This window comes from Balaenoptera acutorostrata, chromosome 14 (genome assembly GCF_949987535.1).
Source record: "Balaenoptera acutorostrata chromosome 14, mBalAcu1.1, whole genome shotgun sequence".
Lineage (NCBI taxonomy): Eukaryota > Metazoa > Chordata > Mammalia > Artiodactyla > Balaenopteridae > Balaenoptera > Balaenoptera acutorostrata.
The window spans coordinates 50,103,303-50,125,310 of record NC_080077.1 but is presented as its reverse complement, the minus strand read 5'-3'; the positions used below and the strand labels follow the sequence as shown (position 1 = coordinate 50,125,310).

At 39.2% G+C, this 22,008-nt stretch overlaps 1 protein-coding gene and 1 non-coding gene across 4 annotated transcripts in view; one reads left to right on the top strand and one right to left on the bottom strand.

The window, feature by feature from the left end:
* CDK19 (cyclin dependent kinase 19) overlaps positions 1 to 20,774 on the bottom strand; it is a 181,196-nt gene extending 160,422 nt beyond the window's left edge. For 2 of the 3 annotated variants that reach the window (XM_057528026.1, XM_007190698.2), the window contains exon 1: positions 20,405 to 20,540. Coding sequence is in view for 1 of the 3 variants with exons in the window: in XM_007190694.2 (XP_007190756.1) it covers positions 20,405 to 20,532 (128 nt within the window). In the remaining 2 variants the exon portion in view is untranslated. Of the gene's footprint in view, positions 1 to 20,404 lie in introns of all 3 variants that reach the window. The other variant, XM_007190694.2, reaches the window with a different exon arrangement.
* Positions 8,838 to 8,910, top strand: TRNAE-UUC (transfer RNA glutamic acid (anticodon UUC)). Its single transcript has one exon. It is a non-coding gene; the product is annotated as a tRNA-Glu (tRNA).
* Positions 20,775 to 22,008: the final 1,234 nt, after the last annotated feature.

Below are 22,008 nucleotides of genomic sequence, written 5' to 3'. Positions count from 1 at the left end.
TCTGTTGATCACAGTGCTACCTGTAATAATAAGAAGTTACAACCTAAGCATCAATCAACAAAGTAAACTAGTTAAACAAATAATGGCACATCTATACGGAGAAAGTCATTTAAAACGTAGAACAGTGACTTTCTAAGGAAAGAAGGTCAGAAAACAGACTTTTAACCCAAACCCTCAAGAATAACTGCATATAATTGATGCTATTATTGATGGAAGGTTTGTATATGGGAATGGTATAGATTTTCTTGAAAAGAAAACCACTGCTGAAAAAGAACATTTAATGAATTGAGACAATATCCATTATATATCGTTAAACAGAAAACACAAGTTACCAAAAATCATGTAGAATATGATCACATTCTTGAGAAAGGCATATATTTGCTCAGAAAAACATGTATAAAAATATATACTACACCATTCACAGTGTTCATCTATGAATTATTTGAATCCTTTTGCTTATCTTTATTTTTTTCCAGCTTTGAGAATTATATAAATTTAAGGTGTGCAATGTGATGATTTATGTGTATATACTGATTATCACAATAGGGTAGTTAACACATCCATCATCTCATAGTTAACAATTTGTGTGTGTGTACTTATCTTTGTTTAATTTTTCTTAAACATGTTCTATTTATAAGAAGAAAATTTTAATTAAAAAAAAATAAGACTCTCTTCTTTCATTTATTTTCTTTATTTTAAAGGCTTAAAAGTAAAACAGCCCATCATGGAATCCATTTTTCTTTCCTAATGTAATAAAGTTTCTTATAACAATTAATTGTAGATGGGGGAAAAAAATTCTATCTTCCTGCTGAACCTAATATGGTTAATCCTCATTTTCAAAACTACAAGGTGACTATAATTTTTACTCAATACCTACCCTTTTTATTTGCTAATTTAAGCCTCAGGGAAATTTACTGTGGAAACCCCCTTATATTTTTGGAGAAAAAATAAACCAATACTTTGGTGGGGACTTTTATATTCCTCATAGCAACCACATGAGATGGTAATTTATCATCATATAAATTTTACAGGTGGAGAAACTGAGATTCAGATATATTTTACCAAAATACCATAGCTAGAGAGTATCAGCCCAGATTTGAAATAAGAGTTTCCAATTCCAAGGTTTCCTTATACCACAGTTGTATCTTTATATCTTTATCTTTAATTGAGAATCAGAAGTAAAAATCCCTCTCTGAGAAAGGAAAATTCAAGTGGTTCTTTAAGAAGGAATAAACTTTATTTAAATCATTTGAACCCAAAAGTACTTTGTTTATTTAAAGGCCTTTGTGACTGGAAAATGTCTTTCTGATAAAGGCACTGAATTTACAACCTCAATAAACTGGACCCAAAAGCTTAGTCAGTTGGTGTGGAGCAAGGGTCATATGTAAAATTTAATATGTCTAACTCCTGTTCTCTTACAAGCACCAAATTTCTCTGTTGTGTTTTCCTTTCATTTGTACAAAAAAGATAAGGACCCCCATAATGCAATATGGCTTTATTTAAAAGCCCATCTTTACCCATCTAAATTTTAAACCTTTATATTTATATGGATTTAAAGGTCTACAAAATTTGTATTGGTTAATTATGTAAAGTCTTTACATAGTGTGAGAGACAGTGATACTTCATTAACTGTATTTATCATTAAGCACTTTGGTAATAACTAAGTTTTGTAAAAAATAAGACAAAAGGCCCAAAACAGAGGCACTTATGCTAAGCCCCACACTAACAAACCGAGACTTAATTACAATTTTGCCCCCCCAACCCAGAAATGGAATCTTAAACTAGTCAATCAGGAATCACTTGATCAGCACTAGTTAGGTAATCTGCCTGAGAGACCCCTGCCATCCCCTAAAGGAAAGCGACCTTGCCGTAACCAATCTGCTTACTTGCCTAGTATAACGTCCTTGTTCCTGCTCCCTTCTGCTTATAGAAGTCTTTCATTTTGTAGCTCCTTAGAGCTCCTTTCTGTTAAGATTGAATGCTGCCCAATTCATGAATCATTGAATAAATCCAATAAGATTTTTAAAATATACGCAATTGAATTTTGTTTTTAAACAAGTTTGGTGGCAGTGATGGGATCCAAAGGAGACTTCTGATGACTTCATGGATGAGAAACACAGGCATTGGTACTGTGAACCCTTTGAGTTCTGTGTCTTTCCAAGAGCCATCGGTAAGCTCCTCTTGGTTCTGAGCTCTTTTCTCTTTGTGTTGAGCTCCCAATCTAATTGGCTTCCCAGTCCAAGGCTTGGAGGGTCAGCTTGAGCTGCCAGACAGTTCCACCTGGAACCCGAGTCCCTAGCCCTTGGTTAGTCCACAGTGCCCATTTGTTGGGATCTACTGGTTCAGTCCAAAATTCTACTTTAGGAACTACCGACAGTTGCACTTAGGAACATCTAAGGCCTTCTCTTGGCAAGTCCACAATACCATCTATTTGGTTACTGCTGGTGTCCACAGTTCCATTTCCTTGGTTACTGTTGGTTTCTGTTACTATGCACATGAGGTAAAGGAATAATAGATCTACCGTGAATGGGAATCTCAGAAGCCAAAGTGACAACACTGATGGGTACAGGTCAGGCACTTAAAAGTTGTTAAGAGTACTCACTGCTCTAAGACACCCATGCTAGAATAAGTTGGTCATGGAACAGGTTAGATTAACACTAGGTCACCCACCAACCTCAAGAAAATTTCTGTGCAACAAGATACACTAAAACATCACAAAATCCCCAACCAAGCAGCACATCCCTCTTAGGTATTAATTTGCTCCGAGAGACCCAAAGTATAGGTAAAGAAATAGGATCCTCAAGTTTCAAAGGATTGAGCACATCACCTTCTGATACAACTGCTTATTTTAATTCTAAGAACTATGGTCCTGGAAGCTGTTGATATCTACAAAAATGGCAAAATCTTACTAAGATAACCTAGAATTATAATGGTCATTAAGGGGAACATTCCAACTAAACAAGATCAATCATTTAAAAAGTGCAGTTGAAAGCAAGGACTCCAAAGCAAACAAACAGAATGGGATACCTATTTTAATTAACATGCAGAAGCTTCCAAAGGGCTTCAAGATTCTAAAATAGCTTCGGGACTTCCCTGGTGGTCCAGTGGCTAAGACTCCATGCTCCCAATGCAGGAAGCCCCGGGTTCAATCCCTGGTCAGGGAACTAGATCCCACATGCCGCAACTAAGGAGCATGCAGGTCACAACTAAAAGATCCCGTGTGCCGCAACTAAAGATCCTGCAGGCCACAACTAAGACCCGACGCAGCCAAATAAACAAATACATAAATGAATAAATATTTTAAAATAAATAAGTAAAACAGCTTCATTGAAAGACTTATAGTAAAATGCTAATGAAAAATTAAAGACACAAGAGGTACCTAAAACAAGACTACAAGACTTACGTGACTCCTACTACTCCCCTCTATCCTACTTTACTTGAGCACTCATTCTACTAATCCTCTGTCTGAATCATCTTTCCACTCTGAAGAGACTACAAGACCATAAACAAAAGTCTCCCCATTAGTGGCCTTACAGACACCCCCATATTTACCCTCAAAGGTGGGTCCCCATGTGGGCCTCTCTCAGGGTTGACAAGATTCTGGGGGATTTTCTAGTTATTCCCTTAAACATCCAATGGGAAACTAAAATTAAAATTAATGGAAAACCTTGCCAAATTCTGGTAGATACCAAAGGTACACTCTCTACTTTAACCCCCACTCTGAAGTCTGCAGATGGGATCCTGGGGAAATCGTCAGAACCTGGCAAAGGATGAGAATCTTACCAGAGTCAGCTCTCCTGAATATATGCTTGTAGTGCCAGAGAGAGAAAGGTAAAATTTCATGTTGTCCCTTCTTTTCCAAATCCACACCCACTGGTTATTAATCCGTTCTCTCCTAGAGACACCTATTGCCTTCTTGTGTGTCTCTTTTTTGTCCTGAGAATTGTCTTTCTTTCTTTCTTCTGGGTATCTTTGAGAGTGACTCAGGCTCTTGAAAAGGTAGTATATTTTGCACCCTCTTTGGACATGCCTCTTGAGTCCAAGGGGTTGTCCAACACTGCCAGGAATATTTACTGTTAGTCCCAATTGAAACCTGATAAGATATTTGAAAGGATTTTTTTTTTAATTTTATAGCTACTTTATTTATTTATTTATTTATTTTTGGCTGTGTTGGGTCTTCGGTTCGTGCGAGGGCTTTCTCTAGTTGCGGCAAGTGGGGGCCACTCTTCATCGCGGTGCGCGGGCCTTTCACTATCGCGGCCCCTCCCGTTGCGGGGCACAGGCTCCAGACGCGTTGCGGGGCACAGGCTCCAGACGCGCAGGCTCAGTAGTTGTGGCTCACGGGCCCAGCTGCTCCGTGGCATGTGGGATCTTCCCAGACCAGGGCTCGAACCCGTGTCCCCTGCATTAGCAGGCAGATTCTCAACCACTGCGCCACCAGGGAAGCCCCAGGATTTTTTTAAAGTAGCTCTGTGGTCAGAAGTTGGCCAAATTGTAAGCTGATATTCAAAGCCTGACAGGAACTTTCTTTTAGGCCTTCTCCCCTAAGCTGAAACGAAAGGAAACTATGTCCACAGAGCGGGGAAAACTACTCCAAAGACAAATAGGTCTAGATCTAGAACACAGGAATCTTTTGATTTCTATCTTAGTTGAAGATCTTCTCCCTGACATAAAGAAGCAAACTGAAAATAATGCAGTCAGATGGGAGGGTCAGCCCTTTGAAGTCATTTTGGTTGCAACTCAGTTCTTCAAGAAATTAAAAATAACTGTCCTCATCTTATAAATGCAGCTCTAGAAGAAATTCAAAACCTACCTATCCTTTTTAACCAATCCCAAAACCTCCCCTATTCATCTCAAAAGGTTTACAGGTATTATTAACATTCTGGCCTTAGGAAACAAAAGTCCTTCTAGGAGGAACTTTCATTCTTTCTCTGTGCCTTCAAGATATAAATGTTCTGCCTGGTCTTCTCTAGAAACTGAAGGCCCTGTCTTTGAAATGCGAACTTCAGGGAGGTAGTTCTTATCAGAAGGAAAGAAAAAAAGGGGGTGAAATGTTATCTGGAAACTAGGCAAATGAAAAATCGTTAAGTGTCTTCTCCACAAATATTAGTGAAAAATTTAAGCATCTGAGCAGGTAACCTTAACTTATTCCATCTGCCAGAAACACAATTTGGACCCAACTGTTCTTTTATAATGTACTGATTTTTGCATTATCATACCTATCTCATAGCTAAAATGTTGGAACGGAAGCTACAAGATCTGTTTGCAGTCTGAATGTTTATGAATGTCCATGCGTGTATGTTACAGATGGGTGATATTTTCCTACCTTCAGATGATATTGCTAAAATTAATTTGTAAAAAGCTCTATTTAATTGGCTTAAAAACAAACAAGTGCTATGTAAATCAAGTATGCGTTCAGAAATTTAAAAACCCGGGCTTCCCTGGTGGCGCAGTGGTTGGGAGTCTGCCTGCCAATGCAGGGGACACGGGTTCGAGCCCTGGCCTGGGAGGATCCCACATGCCGCGGAGCGACAAAGCCCGTGAGCCACAATTACTGAGCCTGCGCGTCTGGAACCTGTGCTCGGCAACAAGAGAGGCCGTGACAGTGAGAGGCCTGCGCACCGCAATGAAGAGTGGCCCCCGCTTGCCACAGCTTGGGGGGGGCCCTCGCACGGAGATGAAGACCCAACACAGCCATAAATAATAAATAAATAAATTTAAAAAAAAAAAAAAAAAGAAATTTAAAAACCCACTTTTTTCAAGTTCATGTGATCTAGAATAAATCTTTAGTAAGTTTAAGTTTGTTGGTTTAATTAAAACAGGCAAGTACTTAGAGTTATCAACATTAAATATAAAACTTACTCTACAAAGGTACCAAAAGTCAAGCTCATGTTATCTGTTACAGAATTTGTCAGCAAGAAAGGTAACTTAAGATGATAGTTAGCTGTTAATGTCTCATGAAATTCTCATGAGTAATCTAAACTTAATTGTTAAGAACAAGTGACATAAATAGACGTCAGTTTGTAAATAAACTTCAACAATAATTGTGCTTTATGGTATATGTACTTAAAAATAGTTTCTAAAATCTTTTCGGTAACTAACACATTGTAAAGCAACTATACTTCAATAAAAATTAATAAAAATAAATAAATAAATAAAAATCTCTTTGGTTACTTGAAACCTTAAAGATATACTGAGATAAGTTAAATGATGGATATTCATTGAATATCTAGACCATTTCCAAATAAGATAAAATACTAAAACATTAGCTACTGAACACAGGTTTACCAACTTTGGGTTTCCTTTCACAGAGGAACTAAAAATATTTGGGTCTTTTATTAAAAATGTTTTGTGTCACACTGTAAAATTTAATATGAGGAGGAATATGCTTAATTAAGAAATTACGAAATGTATTCATAAATTTGCCAGTAACAGTTCACAATTGTTTACTTCTTAATTTTCACTGGAAATCAGGTTTTTAAGGATTAAAAATTCTAATATAAGTAATTAAAATGACTAGAAATAATAAGGGAAACATCTCTGTATGCAAGGAAAGTAGGATGTGTGCTTTCAAAAAGAAAATGTATGAGAAAAGGAGATATATTTTGGTTAAAAGAAGGTAATGTTGTCCTAAAGTATAGATGGTTATTTCAGAATGGGAAAGAAAAGAAAAAGGGACAAATTATGGACACAAAAAGTTGAGGAGAGAGGGAGACAGACAAAGAGGGAGAGAGAACAGGGATCTTGTGTGGTCAAACTGGCTAAAAATTGAATTATAACAGTTTTAAAAATAAGCTTTAATACCTATACTGTACTTATATTTAAAACTAAAACTTAATTTTCTTTCATCTGCTAAAAAGAGAAAGCTTCATTATTGGACTAATGTTCTGCTCTTGATAAGCTACTGTGAAAGGTTTCCGTTTTTAAGTAATCTGCCTAGAAAGTAACAATTTTGTGTTTTATCAAAATAATTTCCTGTGCTTCGTGTTATCTTTATCACCAGGTCTTTGATTACTTGAAAAAACCTAGTTTTCTCAATATTAAAGTTTTTCTCAGAACTCTGTAGTCTTCTGTATTTGCCTTTGAAATCCTTGTCACTTTGATTAAATGGATAATTAATTATTGTTTCATAATGATCTGTGATCTTTTTTAGTCAAGTGTTCAAAACCTTTTGATATTTTGACAAACTTCCCAATATTGAATTCTAAATGAAGTCTTTTTGACCTCCAACTGACTTTGGGATTTTCCAGAGAGCCCCTGGATCATCTCAAAAAAATTTGTTCTCTCTCCTCATAAAAAGAGAGATATTAAACTAGTTAGGCTTACTTGATATGTTAAATTACATGGGAAGCACTGTCAAGTAAGAAGTAATGCTAAACTTTGTATCAATATAAGTGTTCTAGAAATTGTATGAAATTCCTAGAAACCTGATATGCCCTGGTAGAATAGTATTAGTCGTAAGATTATAGTTCTAGTTATAATCTTAAAATGTTTTGTGTCACAGAAATAACCAAATTTCCTTGTCAATAATGAACTCTCATCAGATCTTCAGCAATGGACATTTTAAAGTCTTTTGTCATTTACAGACAGTTATTGTTTTACTCTGATGCTTTTGCAAAACTGAGACTCATGGAAAGACCCTACCAAGAACTCTTTACCACTGACACCACTGTAAATTATAAGGTGTCAAACCTTGGGTACATATTTTACAACTGAAGAAGGTTCCACCTGACACCTTGTCCTGTGCAAATGCTGGAGGCTTCGAAATCAAAATGACTAGGGAATGAAGTAGCCAACATCTATGTAGACTGCTTCCTCCTAAAATGTCAGATCAGGAAAGTTTCTTTCCATTCCTCCTTCCCTCTCTGACCATCCTTTTCCTAATTCTTACACTATGAAGGTATTTATGATTCTTTTGTACACTTTTTACCATGCTCTGGACTGGAAATAAAATGCCATTGTCTACATACCCCAGGCCACTGCAATCCAACTTCCAAATGACTGTTGAATTTGCCATGATTCTGGTGATCCTACAGTTCTGCCTGTCACAAAATTCTCCCTGATGTCCAATGTCTCACTTTCTTGGAACATACTCAGTCCCCCTCTATCATGTCATACTCCCTAAATCTGGGGGTCTATTTCCCTGTCTCTGGTTAACCCCCCCTTTGTAAAGTGTCTCTTTACAAAGAAAGGGACACAAGGGAAGGTAACCAGAATAAAACTGCCTGTGTGGTCTACAGAAACCTTAAATTTTAAATTATCAGGAGGCATTCATGATTCAAATTCACTTCCTTTGGCAGATCCCTTCTCCCTTGGCTAGGAGTAAGTGCAAATGAGGCTATGATCAAGAACCTCTCCTTAACTGTTAAAGATACTGCAGAAACTACTGCTAAAGCAACAGCTGCCCAACAAAAATCTCTAGACTCTCTGGCCAGGTTGTTCTTGATAACAGAATAACCCTTGATTATCTTTTAACTGAGCAAGGAGCTATCTATGACATGGCCAAACACCACTTACTGGATTTGGATTGACACTTCCGGGAAAATTGAGACCCAGCTACATAAGATCACTAAACAAGCCAGTTGTCTTAAGAAAGTTACTTATTTAATAGAGTCTTTCTTTGACTTACTTGATTCTGATTGGTTTGGGTCTTGGGGACCATGGGTCTGAAGTACACTCCAGACATTGGGAATTATCCTTATATAAATAACTATAGTAGTCTCCGTGGAGCACTGTATTCTCTCAAAAGTTTTAAATACATGTTTGCAGCCACTACCAGCAAGTAAATGATCTCCTCAGCTAAGACTAGAATGTCAGAAAAGGAACAAAGAGGGAATTCCCTGGTGGTCCAGTGGTTAGGACTCAGCACTTTCACTGCTGAGGGCCTGGGTTCAATCCCTGGTCAGGGAACTAAGATCCCACAAGCCGCAAGGCACGGCCAAGGGAAAAAAAAGTGTTAGTCTTTGCTAACTGACATTTCTAATGGTCCCTTTCCCCTTTCAGCAATCCCTTATACTAGTGCATCTGCCTATCCTGACTGACCTCTGTTGTGCCCTTCTTGATAGCTGTTTGGGTAAGAAAATTTTTAAAGAATTATAACCAGCTTTTACAAATTTAGGAAAATGTGAACCAGAGATTTTGTTTCAATCCTTCCAACTATATTATAAACACAGGGGCCTCAAATTTGCAGCTAGCACAGCATCAGACACAAAGTAGAATTCAATAAGTTATTATATTGATTATAATTCCCTATACATTGATAAGTAAAATATAATTTCTCTATGAGTGAAAACAGAAAATGTTCCCATTGTCTTGGTCTAGCACTCAGATTATAAGAAAAATAAGAAGGAAAAGCTAAAAATAGCAAAGAGAACCAAAAAAATCACTGAAGAACTGCTTATAATGGTGAAACGTTAGAAACAACCTAAATATAAATAGGGAATTTATTTATTTTATTAAAACAATGCCTTGTTGAATTCAGGCAGACTCCTGAATCCAGTTCGTGCTGAATAAAAGAATAGCAACCCCAACTGAAGACCAAATTGGTAATCTAGAAAATTAAATAAAAGAAATCGTCCAGAATGTAGATGGGAAGGAGTTGAAAATTCTGAGAATGAATTTAAGAGACAGGGAATATAGTGCATAAAAGGTCAACATTTCTTAATAAGCATACCTGAAGAAGAGAACAAAAGAGGCAACAGAAGAAGAACTAAATAACAGGAGATAAAAATTGCCCTAAACCAAAGACAAAAGAAAGGGCCCACTTAAAAGATCCATAAGAAACTGGCAGGATTGGAAAAGGGAAGTGACGGCATGAAGGTAGGAGGAATGCTACTAAAGCTATTGAATACCACCTTTTAACTTTTGAAGTTGAAGTTATGTTCATAGATCATCTATTCAAAAAATAAATAATGTGTAAAAGACACAAGAAACAAAGCTAGATAAATGAAGGGGAAAAAAAAAAAAAGACACTTTCAAGGCAGACTTTGGTGAAACTTTAGAATGCATGGATCAAGTGAAAACTCCTAAGAGTTCCATAGAGGGAAAAAAACACATTTCCAGAAAGAAACTTCCCATGAGCAACAAGAAATGCCAGAAGCCATGAAGCAACAGCTTTGGGTTCTGAGAAAAAAAATATTCTTAATATAGAATTCTATATTCAGCCCAACTATCAATCAAGTATGAGGACAAAAAACACTATCAGACATGCAAGAACTCAGAAAATCTATACATCCCATATGAAAAAGCTACTTAAAAACATATCCTCGGGCTTCCCTGGTGGCGCAGTGGTTGAGAGTCCGCCTGCTAATGCAGGGGACACGGGTTCGAGCCCTGGTCTGGGAAGATCCCACATGCCACGGAGCAGCTGGGCCCGTGAGCCACAATTGCTGAGCCTGCGCGTCTGGAGCCTGTGCCCCGCGACGGGAGGGGCCGCGATGGAGAAAGGCCCGCGCACCGCGATGAAGAGTGGCCCCCGCTTGCCGCAACTGGAGAAAGCCCTCGCACGAACCGAAGACCCAACACAGCCAAAAATAATAAATAAATAAATAAATAAATAAATAAGAAAATCCTAAAAAAAAAAAAAAAACATATCCTCAACTAACCAACAGCAACAAAAAAGAATCCAAGAAAAACCAACCATGGGATATAAAGAAAAACTGCTAGCTGAGTATGACCCAGAAGACTTGAAAAAAGGGCAAAATAAAGAAGATCCATTGGACATTAATACCTGGAGGACTGTTTCAAGCAGCACTTATTTGGTACACAAGCCTACATTTCCTTCTCTATGGGTCTCAATATACTAATTCATTCAGCAATAAGTAATTTCATAATCATAATATTTTAAAGCTGCTGAATGGTTTCCAGTGTTCACTTTTTTAAATCAATCCATAGACAAAAAGCTATGGATAAACTAGAAAGCTATAAAAATTATACTCTAAAAATCAGGAGATGGAGAAAAAGAACAGGAAAAAAATTTGTTACTTCCCTTAACATTCACAGGAGGAAGACCACAGATAATATCTGAATCGACAAACCAAGAAAAAGAAATTTAAGTTTATAGTTTAAAGTCATAAAAGTATTCACCACAAAAAAATTTAAATAACAAAGGTAATAAATTTGAAGGTTGAGATGGGAAAAAGGAAAACAAGGGATAGTGAAATCTCACAAAATTGCTCAGCTTTTCTGATGGAAAGTCAACAGAAACTGCCTAAAGTTGATAAATCAAGACAGAATTATACATATGCTACTTAAAGTTATAATGATAAGCAGCAGCAAAACTTAAAACGGAAACAGTTAACACTGGTTATCTCTGAGAAGTGAAGGCGGCTTGGGAGTGGACAGTGAGAAGGAAATACTGTTGGAGTTTTTTAATCATGTGCAACTATTAATTTATTTATTTATCTATCTATCTATTTATTTATTTATGGCTGCATTGGGTCTTCATTGCTGCACGCAGGCTTTCTCTAGTTTTGGCGAGCAGGGGCTACTCTTCATTGCGGTGGCTTCTCTTGTGGCGGGGCACGGGCTCTGGGAGCACAGGCTTCAGTAGTTGTGGCACGATGGCTCAGTAGTTGTGGCTCGCGGGCTCTAGAGTGCAGGCTCATTAGTTGTAGTGCACGGACTTAGTTGCTCTGCGGCATGTGGTCTCTTCCCGGACCAGGGATCGAACCTATGTCCCCTGCCTTGGCAGGCGGATTCTTAACCACTGTGCCACCAGGGAAGTCCAATTTGATAAATATTAATAGCATAAAAATAAAAATAGTTCCACTGTGATACAAATATACTATAAAGATGAAAAGATTGCTGAGAACTTAGTTAATAGAACTTTGGTTTTTTAAATTACACAAGCTCAAATTACATATAAATTTCCAGAAGAAAGGAAGGTCACAAACAGTTTTTTAATTTGCACCAAAATCCAAAACAATAGGATTCACTCAGGTTCAAGTCACTCTTAAAATGCAAATATAATTAGGGACTTCCCTGGTGCCGCAGTGGTTAAGAATCCACCTGCCAATACAGGGGACACGGGTTCAATCCCTGGTCCGGGAAGATCCCACATGCCACGGAGCAACTAAGCCCACGTGCCACAACTACTGAGCCTGCGCTCTAGAACCCGCGAGCTACAACTACTAAGCCCGCATGTCACAACTACTGAAGCCTGCATGCCTAGAGCTCATGCTCTGCAACAAGAGAAGCCACTGCAGTGAGAAGCCCACGCACCGCAAGGAAGAGTAGCCCCCGCTCGCTGCAACTAGAGAAAGCCCGCACACAGCAACAAAGACCCAATGCAGCCAAAAATAAGTTACTTAATTAATTTTTTAAAAATGCAAATATAATTGTAAAAGGGAAAGGGGAAAAGGAAACTAACTTTTGTAAAAAGCAACAATAGTTTGTGCCTCAAACTGCTTAGGTCTCTCACCAATGAGCTTATTTAACAATCATAACTGAAATAACTTTTCTACAGAAAGATGCAACTAACCCACCTATGAAGCCAAAGTTTTACCTTATTTTTCCAGCAGCCATAGACTTACCTTTCTGTCCAAATGTAAATATCTATAGATATCTGCAAAAGTTTGCCATGACAGGGCTTTGGTCTGTGATCACAGAACAAAACAAAGTTAGCTGGCCTACCTGGTAATTACATCCATATGCTGACCACATTCATCTTAGTAACTGAGATCAACCACAAAGTCTCACTGAAATAATATTTTTAAATAGAAAATATACAAGTTCAAAGCCTCTGTAAGGAGGGTATATTTTTCCTTTAGAAAGGCTGACTCTATTAGAAATTAAAGATATTTTATATGGACATAAATTATTTGAGGACTTTACAGGTTATTTCTCTTTGATCCATCACCCACTTCTGTATAAGAACTCACACCCTCAATAAAAAACTACTGCTGCACGCTTGTATCTTGAATTACATCCTGTCCTCTCTCTTGAGATTCTCTTTTATCCTGCACAATGCATGCTCAAAATGGCTATTACAGGAAGTGTTGGACTATCAGCTATTTATAAATGGACAAAAATCTTTAAATAGCTCTGTTAGCTACCTCTTTATGGTTCTAGACCTTAAAAACTACCTGTTTTCAAGGAAATAGTCATGCTGGTAATTCAAAATGTTCAAAGTGTCCTTTAATTTTGGAATCCAAAGCTGCACTAAATTATATAGTCACAATATCACAAGATAACAAACAAGTTGATCTTTAAAAACACATTAGTCGAATACTCTTAGTCTAATCATTTACCACCAAGAAAATTCCAAATTGCAATATATTGCCTTCAAGCCTTCTATATTGATGTCTAACCCACCCTATACTACTTCAGAATTTTGCAAAACACACAATTTAACATCACATATTAACTTTTTATCCAGTATATCCAGTTCAAAAATATAGTACACAAAAGTAAAAATTCTTAATTCATCAATACTGACATCCATTGTACTAAAAAAAAAAACGCTTTCCATTGATCTACTTTTTTCCTATCTAAAACTGACATGTCTTTCCCATGCTGCTAAAACAGTAACTTGCATTTCCTATGCAAACTAATAATTTAGAACTCATTTTGTATGTATTAATAATTATTATTTTTAAAGCCTTAACATTTCTCTTCCTTATTCTCAGCCCTCCTGTCTCCAGTCTTTAGAGATTTATATCGGGTACATCACCATATTTGCAGATCATTTCAAGGCATTACTTCCAAAAGTAAGCAGCTTTTAGAAACTTAACTTACAGCGAAACTAATATGCACAAAATACTGTACCTACTAAGGATATTCACCACAGTGTACTAGCAAAGGACTGGAGACAGCCTAAATGTCCATCAAGAGGGATAGTTAAATAAATTATGTACGTCAATACATATATATATATATATATATATATATATATATATATAAAATGAAACTATTATAAGGAACTAGGCATCTCTGTACATAAGATATGTAATGATCTTCAAGGTTATATACAAGGTTAAAAAATATACAGCAGGAACAGTACAGCACACTACCATTTATCATTAAACACACACACCCCTGAGAAAATCTCTCTAAAAAGGAAAACCAAGAATGGTTGCCTCTAGAAAGGGAAAAGGGTGACTGGGAAAGGGAAGGCTTACAGTACATTGTATAATCTTTTTTTTTTTTTTTTTTTGCCATTGAAGAATTTATTGAAGCATCAGAATACTCGGAACAAACACATTGACTGTATCACAAATTACAAATTTGGCAAAACATGGAGGGTGGCAACCAGATTATATAAGCTTTTTTATGCACACACATTTACTACTTACTAAACACATATGCTCTTTTTGTAAAATGAAATACTTTTTGAAAAGTAATCAAATATCCTTGATTGATTCCATTCACAAATTGACAGCTTTTCAGTTCAAGTATTAGTTTGCTTTATCAAACTATTTCAGCCTCAAATTTTCTCCTATTACTTGAAAGAAAAAATACAAACTTTCCTATTTGTCCACACCATCATTTATACATTTTTATTAAAAGGTCACTTCATGGATTTACAAATTGTGTTGCTAAGCCACTTGTTCCAAAAAACTCTAAACCTGATAAGTCCAATATCATAGCTACTAGCCAGTTTCTCGGTCACACTAACTGCATTTCTTGAGCCACATGTGGCTAGTGGCTGCCATACTGGACAGCACAGATGCATTTTCATCATTGCAGAAAGTCCTACTGGACATCACTGCTCTAGACTAAGGGCTGGCAAACTAAAGCCTGTGAGCCAAATACAGCCCACCACCTTTTTTTTTATTTTTCCTCCTGGAACACATTCTAATTTGTATTCATTTATACATTGTCTGTGGATACTTTGACACTACTATGACAGATTCAAGTAATTGTGACATAGATGGTAGGTATGGCCCACAAAACCTGAAATATTTCGTTTCTGCCTCTTTCCAGAAAAAGTTTGTCAGCCAGTGCTCTAGACAATCAGATTTCATTGAAAAGAACATTCCCCTGGGCCCCAAAAACAAAGTTTTGAAGGCTTGCAGTGCATAAAGAACCAATTAAACAAGCTGATGTCCACTTGATTTACTAAGTGATAAAAGTATTTAGTTTTTTTAACATGAATCCATAATACCAAAAAATTTCCTAAAATATGTTTGAATGCTGACGTTTTCTAAGCATCTCTATAACATCGCTAGTAAAAGCACAGAAGACAGATTACTACAGTCTAGCAATTTTAGAAGAACTGGTCTAAGAGGAAAAAAAAGTGCTTAATAATTCAAAAAATTACCCATGTTACTTATCAAACTATTAAAAGAAATGTATCAACTGTCTTGGAAAGCAGCACATTATTTCTTACAGAAAAAATTACACTAGACCTAGTTAATGTTACATATTTACATTGAACTGCTTATCTCATGTAGCATCCCCATATTTCAGGCTTTCAAAACAATTACTGAAAACACCAGTTAAGTATGTTTACCAGAACAGAAAATATATATATATGTTTTCCAATTTAAGGCATTTTTTTAAAAATTTAATACAATTTTTGAGTGTGCTTACATACCCAACCCTGTACAAGTTGCTGGAAACAGGATGATGATGATCCATTTGTAGTTAATAGTTTATGGCGCAGACTAGTATCACAGTGATATTATACACATAAGAACAAGAAGGGCAGAAGCACAGATAATGAGTACACTGGGTAACTAAGGGAAGATTTCTAGAAGAAAAGCTATCTGAACTGGGTATTGAAGTGGGAGCAGGAGTTTCCCAGGTTTGTGGGAGGGGGAAGGAAGAGAGAGGAATGGCAGACCAACACCATTCTGGTTTGAGTGCAGAAAAAGAAAATGAGACATGAAAAGGACTTAGCAAATCTTAGGGAAAAAATGAGCAGTTGAATGCTACAGAAGCATATGGCTTGAACACACTGGGAAAAAAGGAGGGAGGTGGTGGCAGGCGTAAAGGCTGTAAAGACTAAAGACTTTAAGATCCAAATGCAAATGGCTTTACATGCCAAACTAGGGAATTAAGATCTGATGTAACCGTATGAGCCACAGAGAATCTACAGCTTTACAAGAAGAGATATGACATGATTGATTTTATTTTGTAACACTGGCAGCAACTTGGATCTTGGACTACAGTGAGGCAAGACGAATGGCAGAGACCAATTCGGCTATTATGCAAATCAGAGATGATGGCCAAAAGTAATGAGACTGAAGATGAAGAGAAACCAGATGAAGAGAAGCAACTGCATGTGGTAGAATCTCCAGGCCTGAACTCCTACGTTTTTAAAATGCCCCTCATATGTGATACTTTCCCTTTTCCATATTTTTCGGTACAGATGTAGTATCCTTTGCATGGAAGAAGTTTATACAATAAGATTGTCAAAAGTGGAAGCAATGTGGTCTTTTTTGTTTTTTCTCCTAAGGTATTAGAAGGGAAAACACATTAGGAAATACAAGAGCTCAAGAGTCAAGAGATCTGGATTACAGGCTTGTCTTTGCCAAGACTATGGGCATGACAACTTCTAAAAGCTCTGGTTTTCTAATTTGTAAAAAGAAGAAATTAGACTAGATGATCTGAAACTCTTGAAAGCTCTAAAATACTATGATCATAGCGATACATCTTTAATCTTTGGGAGGTCTCCAAAAAGATGCAAATACAATTACCTATTTTAACTATGAACAAAATGTGAAAAACCTGTTAAAAACATACTACATTTATTGTGAAGGATTCATGACAGACATTAAGACATGTAGTTACCAACTACTTCTCATCTGAAACCCTAAGGCAAAACTGAAACTCAGTAAGATAACTCTGTCAGCCATTTCACTTTCAATTACTATATTTCAAAATAACTCCAAAAAGCAGCATTCTTTTATTGGAGTGGTTCAAAAGACTAAATGAATGTTGCAAAGTTCAATGGTAGTATTGTTGGGTACAACAGTTTTCAGACATAATACTAGTCTATGGAATCATGTTTGCCTGAACCTCTTATTCACAAAAGAACTTTTTAACAATATTCCTTTATCAATCAAAACAAGAAGCGTTTCAAACTTGATAAATATGGTCTTGAGGTTTGTAACCATACTATTATGTGACTTTTTCCTAATGCTGAAAACTGTATTACAAATTCTTGCTCATAAAAAGTCTAGAAATATTCTAAACTGGTTTCTCTTCAAGAATAACTTCTAAGCCTGATTTTTTTTTTTTTAAAAAAAGGATAGTTGGGTCAAAAGACCCCCTTCCTTCAAAACAAAAAGATGGAACAAATAACATTTTTATTAAAGGTGAAAAACCCAGATGTAAATCTTGCATTTCCAGTCCATTATAAATTTATGTAGCATAATTAATACAGCCTAAGTTAAAGTCATATTTCAAGGGAAACAACATTCTAAGGTTCTGTAAACTCTAGTATTAAACTATAAGCAGAGGCTTTTCTAATGATGTTTTATGTTACATTACTTCTTCCAGTGTTTCTTCTAGAGACCTGAACAATTTGGGGGTTATATGCTACATTACATACACCACAATAGTTCCTCTTTACGGTACTCACGTGATTTCTCTCTTGCTCCCTAAAATAGCATTATACATCTTTCTGAGTTAACCAAAATAAATTCTGGAAAGAGCTATACTGTAATTTACCATGATCAGAGTGTAAAATCCTTTACTATGCGAATCTGTATCAGCTTAGAACCATCACTAAAAACTTTCTGTTCTTTCAAATCGCCGGTATCAATGAACATAAAACTAATCCTGCTACCAACCCACAAGAGATATGGGTGTTTACTATAAAGCCTTAAATCTCAACTAGACTCTTGGTCCAAGAAAAAAAAACCTTTATACCGATTTTTCTTACATGTAATTTAGTGATTTAAAATAATGCTTTCAGTCTCGGCCTTAGCGCCATCTTCGGAGAAACCTCCGCGCCATGAGAGCGAAGTGGAGGAAGAAGCGAATGCGCAGGCTGAAGCGCAAAAGAAGAAAGATGAGGCAGAGGTCCAAGTAAACTTGTACACCCATGGAAGCCACAGGAGCAGAAACAAGGGAAGGCAGAGGACAGGGACGCTGGTACAAATTGTTGGACTGCTTGCCTACTGTCTAGAACTTGTCTCAGTGGATCTGGAACATCGATGGCCATTCTGATCGCCTCGACCGCCTTTGAGAGACCCACCTTACTCGTATCAAAACGGTCCCTTTTGGTCCTTTGCCCTGGACCTTTGACATACTGGACTAGTTCTATTCTCAGTTGTGGCTGAATGTAACATGTAACAATAAATCATCTCTTTTGCTGCCTTAGCTGAAGAAAAAAATAAATAAATAAATAAAAATAAAATAAAATAAAATAATGCTTTCAGATCCTGAAAGTTTTTTTTAAAAGCATGTATTTTGAAGATATACAAACTGATCTTACTCTACTAAAGAAGCTTTATTAATTCTAATTAAACAAATTTCACTCAAGAAGGAAGTGTATTCAAATCAAGAATTTTATTAGAGGGGAAAATATTCAAAAAGAACAAATATAAGCGGGAATTAAATTATCTGTTCTTTGTTGTAGCCCGTGCTATTCAAATACAATTCAGAAGCAGAATTTAACTTTTCTTAAAAGCTGCTCGCTAAAAAAAAAAAAAAAAAGCTTTTTTTAAAAACAAAATTAAAATACATTTTTAAAATTCCAGTCCAAATATATTATAAAGTTAGCATGAGGAGTATGAAAAACAGCACCTCTGATTTGTTTTGTAATGCTAGTGCCGAAATAGGAAAGCTAGATGTGCTTTCCCCAAATATATCTGTTAAGATTCCCACAGGAACACCAGTATAACAAGTAGAGTGGATATTCCAAAAACAAAACACAAGTTAATTATAGTACTTCACATTCCAAGACACTCATCCAAGGACACCTGGCAATTAACTAAGGAATTATGAGAAAAGTTTACAAACAGCTGAGTACAATGGGGCCCGTTCACTTACAAGAGAAAAAATTATTTGCAATAATAATAATCCTTTACACTTGTAAAGTACCTTGTAGTTTTCACCATACTTTATGATAAAAGTTTATAAAGTTGTGCTTGCTCCTTCCCTGTATAAAATTAGCAAGCGCGCGCACGCGCGCGCGCACACAGACACAAACCCCCCTACCTACTTTGGTCCTAGAGTTCATCAATCAACCCAGAGAGTGTGCAGAACGATAAGGAGCACTTCAGGTCTTACTAATGTCACTGTGGCTGATATTCAGTTCATTCAGAAATGTTTCGCTACGATCCTAAAAACTCTCATCCACATAGTTTGATCGTCTTTAAAGTTTAAGCGGGATAGGCAGATGTTCCCGGGCTCCCCAACTCCAGGGAAGGGGAACTCCTGCCAGGATGGGCCCTGAGGTAACTAATGGTTTTAACCCACCCTTCGCAGGCAGAGAACTGGTTCCACCTGTCCTGGAGTACAAGCCGTGTGCCCTCCAGTACGAAGGATAGGCATTCTCAATACAACGTCCAGCTCTCCTCCTACGAGAACAATCAGTAAGGGCTTCCTAAGGGGTTCCTACGATTCTCCCTCAACTCCCAGGAAAACAAAGGTTCAGGCCCAGCTCTGTGTTACTCGAATTCCTTTCTGGATAATCTAGGTGCCCCATAAACCTCAGCACGCAGTCATTTGGCAGAGGATGGAGTGGAGGACCTAAGAATACCCAAGGTGCGGGGAAATGAGTTACCAGAGCGAACTCTGAAGTTCTGCGAGCAAAACGCGGTTAATCTCTCAGAAGGTCCTACATTCGAGGAAAGGTGCGGAATTGAGAACGTGAGAAATCGAAATCGGAGGCAGGCGAAGCGGCGTGGAGAAGTGGCCGGGTATACGACTGGGATTGAGGGACTGCGCGGAGGGGCCATCGGGTTGGCTGGCCCCAAGGGCGAAGGTGCCCAACAGCTCAGACCCGTGAGGCTGGCGAGGACCCAGACGCACGGCAGTCCGACGGACTCCTCGGCTAGGTTTCAAACCGCCGCCCCCGGGAGGCGCTCAGCCGATTGGAAGTTCCACCACGACCGTCACCAGCCCAAGGCCGGAGCGGCAACTCCTCGGCGGAGCTCTCCCAGCCCTCTGCGTCTCCCCTGGAGACCAGACACCCACAAACTCCACCTCCCACCGAGGTCCCAACTCGAGTCCCGCCGCCAGCTCCATGCACGCGGAGGGCGCCCCGCAGGACCGGACCTACGCCCCCCGACCGGGCTGCGCCGCGGGAGTTCAAAGGGTGCGACGGGGCCGCGCGGGGGGCGAGCAGAACCCACGTCCCTCAGAGTCTGCCCCGGGACGCGGCCCCGCGACCACCTCCGCCTCGCCCCCCGGGCACGGCCCGACCCGGCTCCGACCCACCCATCCCGCGCGGTCTCGGGCAGAGCTAGGACCCGAGCAAGCCTACTCCCCCCGCCCCTGCTCTTACCCATCTTTTCGCCTCGCCTTGTAGACATGCCCGTAGGTGCCGCGTCCCACTTTGCACCCTTCGTACTCAAACAAATCCTCCACCCGCTCCCGCTCCGCCGCCAGCTTCGCCTTGAAATCATAATCCATTGTCTGCTTTCCCCATAGAGGCACCGGAACGCGGGGGCCGCCGCCGCTCAGTCCCTCCTCCTCCTCCCCCCGCGACCGCCGCTCCACTTCTCGGGCCACCTCTCGGGCGCGCGCGCGCGTCGCCCGCCGCCCCGCGATCCGCCTTCAGCAAGGGACTCCTCGGCGGCCGCGGCAACCACCTCCTCCACCTCCTCCTCCTCCGCGGCAGCGGCGGCGGCGGCTCCCGCAGGAACCCCCAGTCCCGCCTCCCCCCTTCATTTCCTTGTTTTGGAACCTGGTGGGCCGCGCCGCGGCTTCCTCGAGCTCATTAACGAACCAGCCCGCCCGCCCCGAGATCGCGGAGACTCCTGGGAAATGTAGTTCCTCAGGCCTCAGGAATGGTTTGAGTTTTGCGGCTGAAGGAAATACAACTCCCAGGCTGCCGTGGGCCACTACAGCCCCACCTTCACAAGGCGTGCACGCCTGCGCACTGAGACCACCCCCCCCTCAGGTAGCGTTGGACTACCACCAGTTCTTGTGAAGGTAGAAAGCTCAAAGTTGTGGTGTGCTTTCTGCGAGTCTGTGGGAGCTGGTGGAAAGAAGGCGCTTCTTCTGGTGCAAGGAAGGTACTCTATTATAATTGCCCCCGTGCGAGAAGGAGAGTGGAAAGTGTTTAACAAGCGCCTTGCCCAGCAGTTTGCTCCAGCGGTTTACGAGGGAAGGACTGTGGTTAGGGCAGTTGTACTGAAGATTGTTGTTTGTTTTTTTGTAGCAATTGTCCCGCCTCTTACCCCGCCCCCATCCAGCCGCTCATTGGCGGAGAAGAGAGAATGACGTCCTCGTTGGTGCGTGGGTATCCCCAGGCTTTGGCTTCTTTCCGACTCTTGATTGGTAATTGCATGTGCTAGGTTCTTCCTGATAGGATAATCTTTTTTCTTTACGATGCAAAAACCGTATTTCAAAAGCTGAACATTCAGCGGTTTCCTACTTCTAGCATCGGCTAGAGAACATGTAACTTCTGCGCCCTAGTCAGCCAATCATCCTTTTCTTGGCGCTCTAGTCATGGTCTCCTCTTACCATATGTGATTCCCACAGCCAAGCTTTTGGCCATCTGTCTAAAGACAATTAAGGTGCCTGCGGAACGCAGCGTTTTGAAAACAATCATTTGGGTTGGATTGTAAAGGAATTTTTACGGTTTATGCATAATGGTGACGTTGTCCTAGAATGTTTAAGAAAGTCTCCTTTATCAAGGTGAACGTTGATTCATTATTGCGTGCATAAAACATAGCAAATGCTTGGGATGCAATCTTAAACATGGTTGGTGCTGGGATGGGACTTACATACCACATTCAGTGGGAGCATAGAGCAGGAAATAGTCAATTCTACCTGAAGTGATAAGGAAAGTTAATAGTAGTGACCCGCCTGCTAGGTTTTGGAAGAAACCTGGAAAACTAGAGAGAGGCGTGGGGGTGGGGTGGGGGGAATTGTTTACTTACT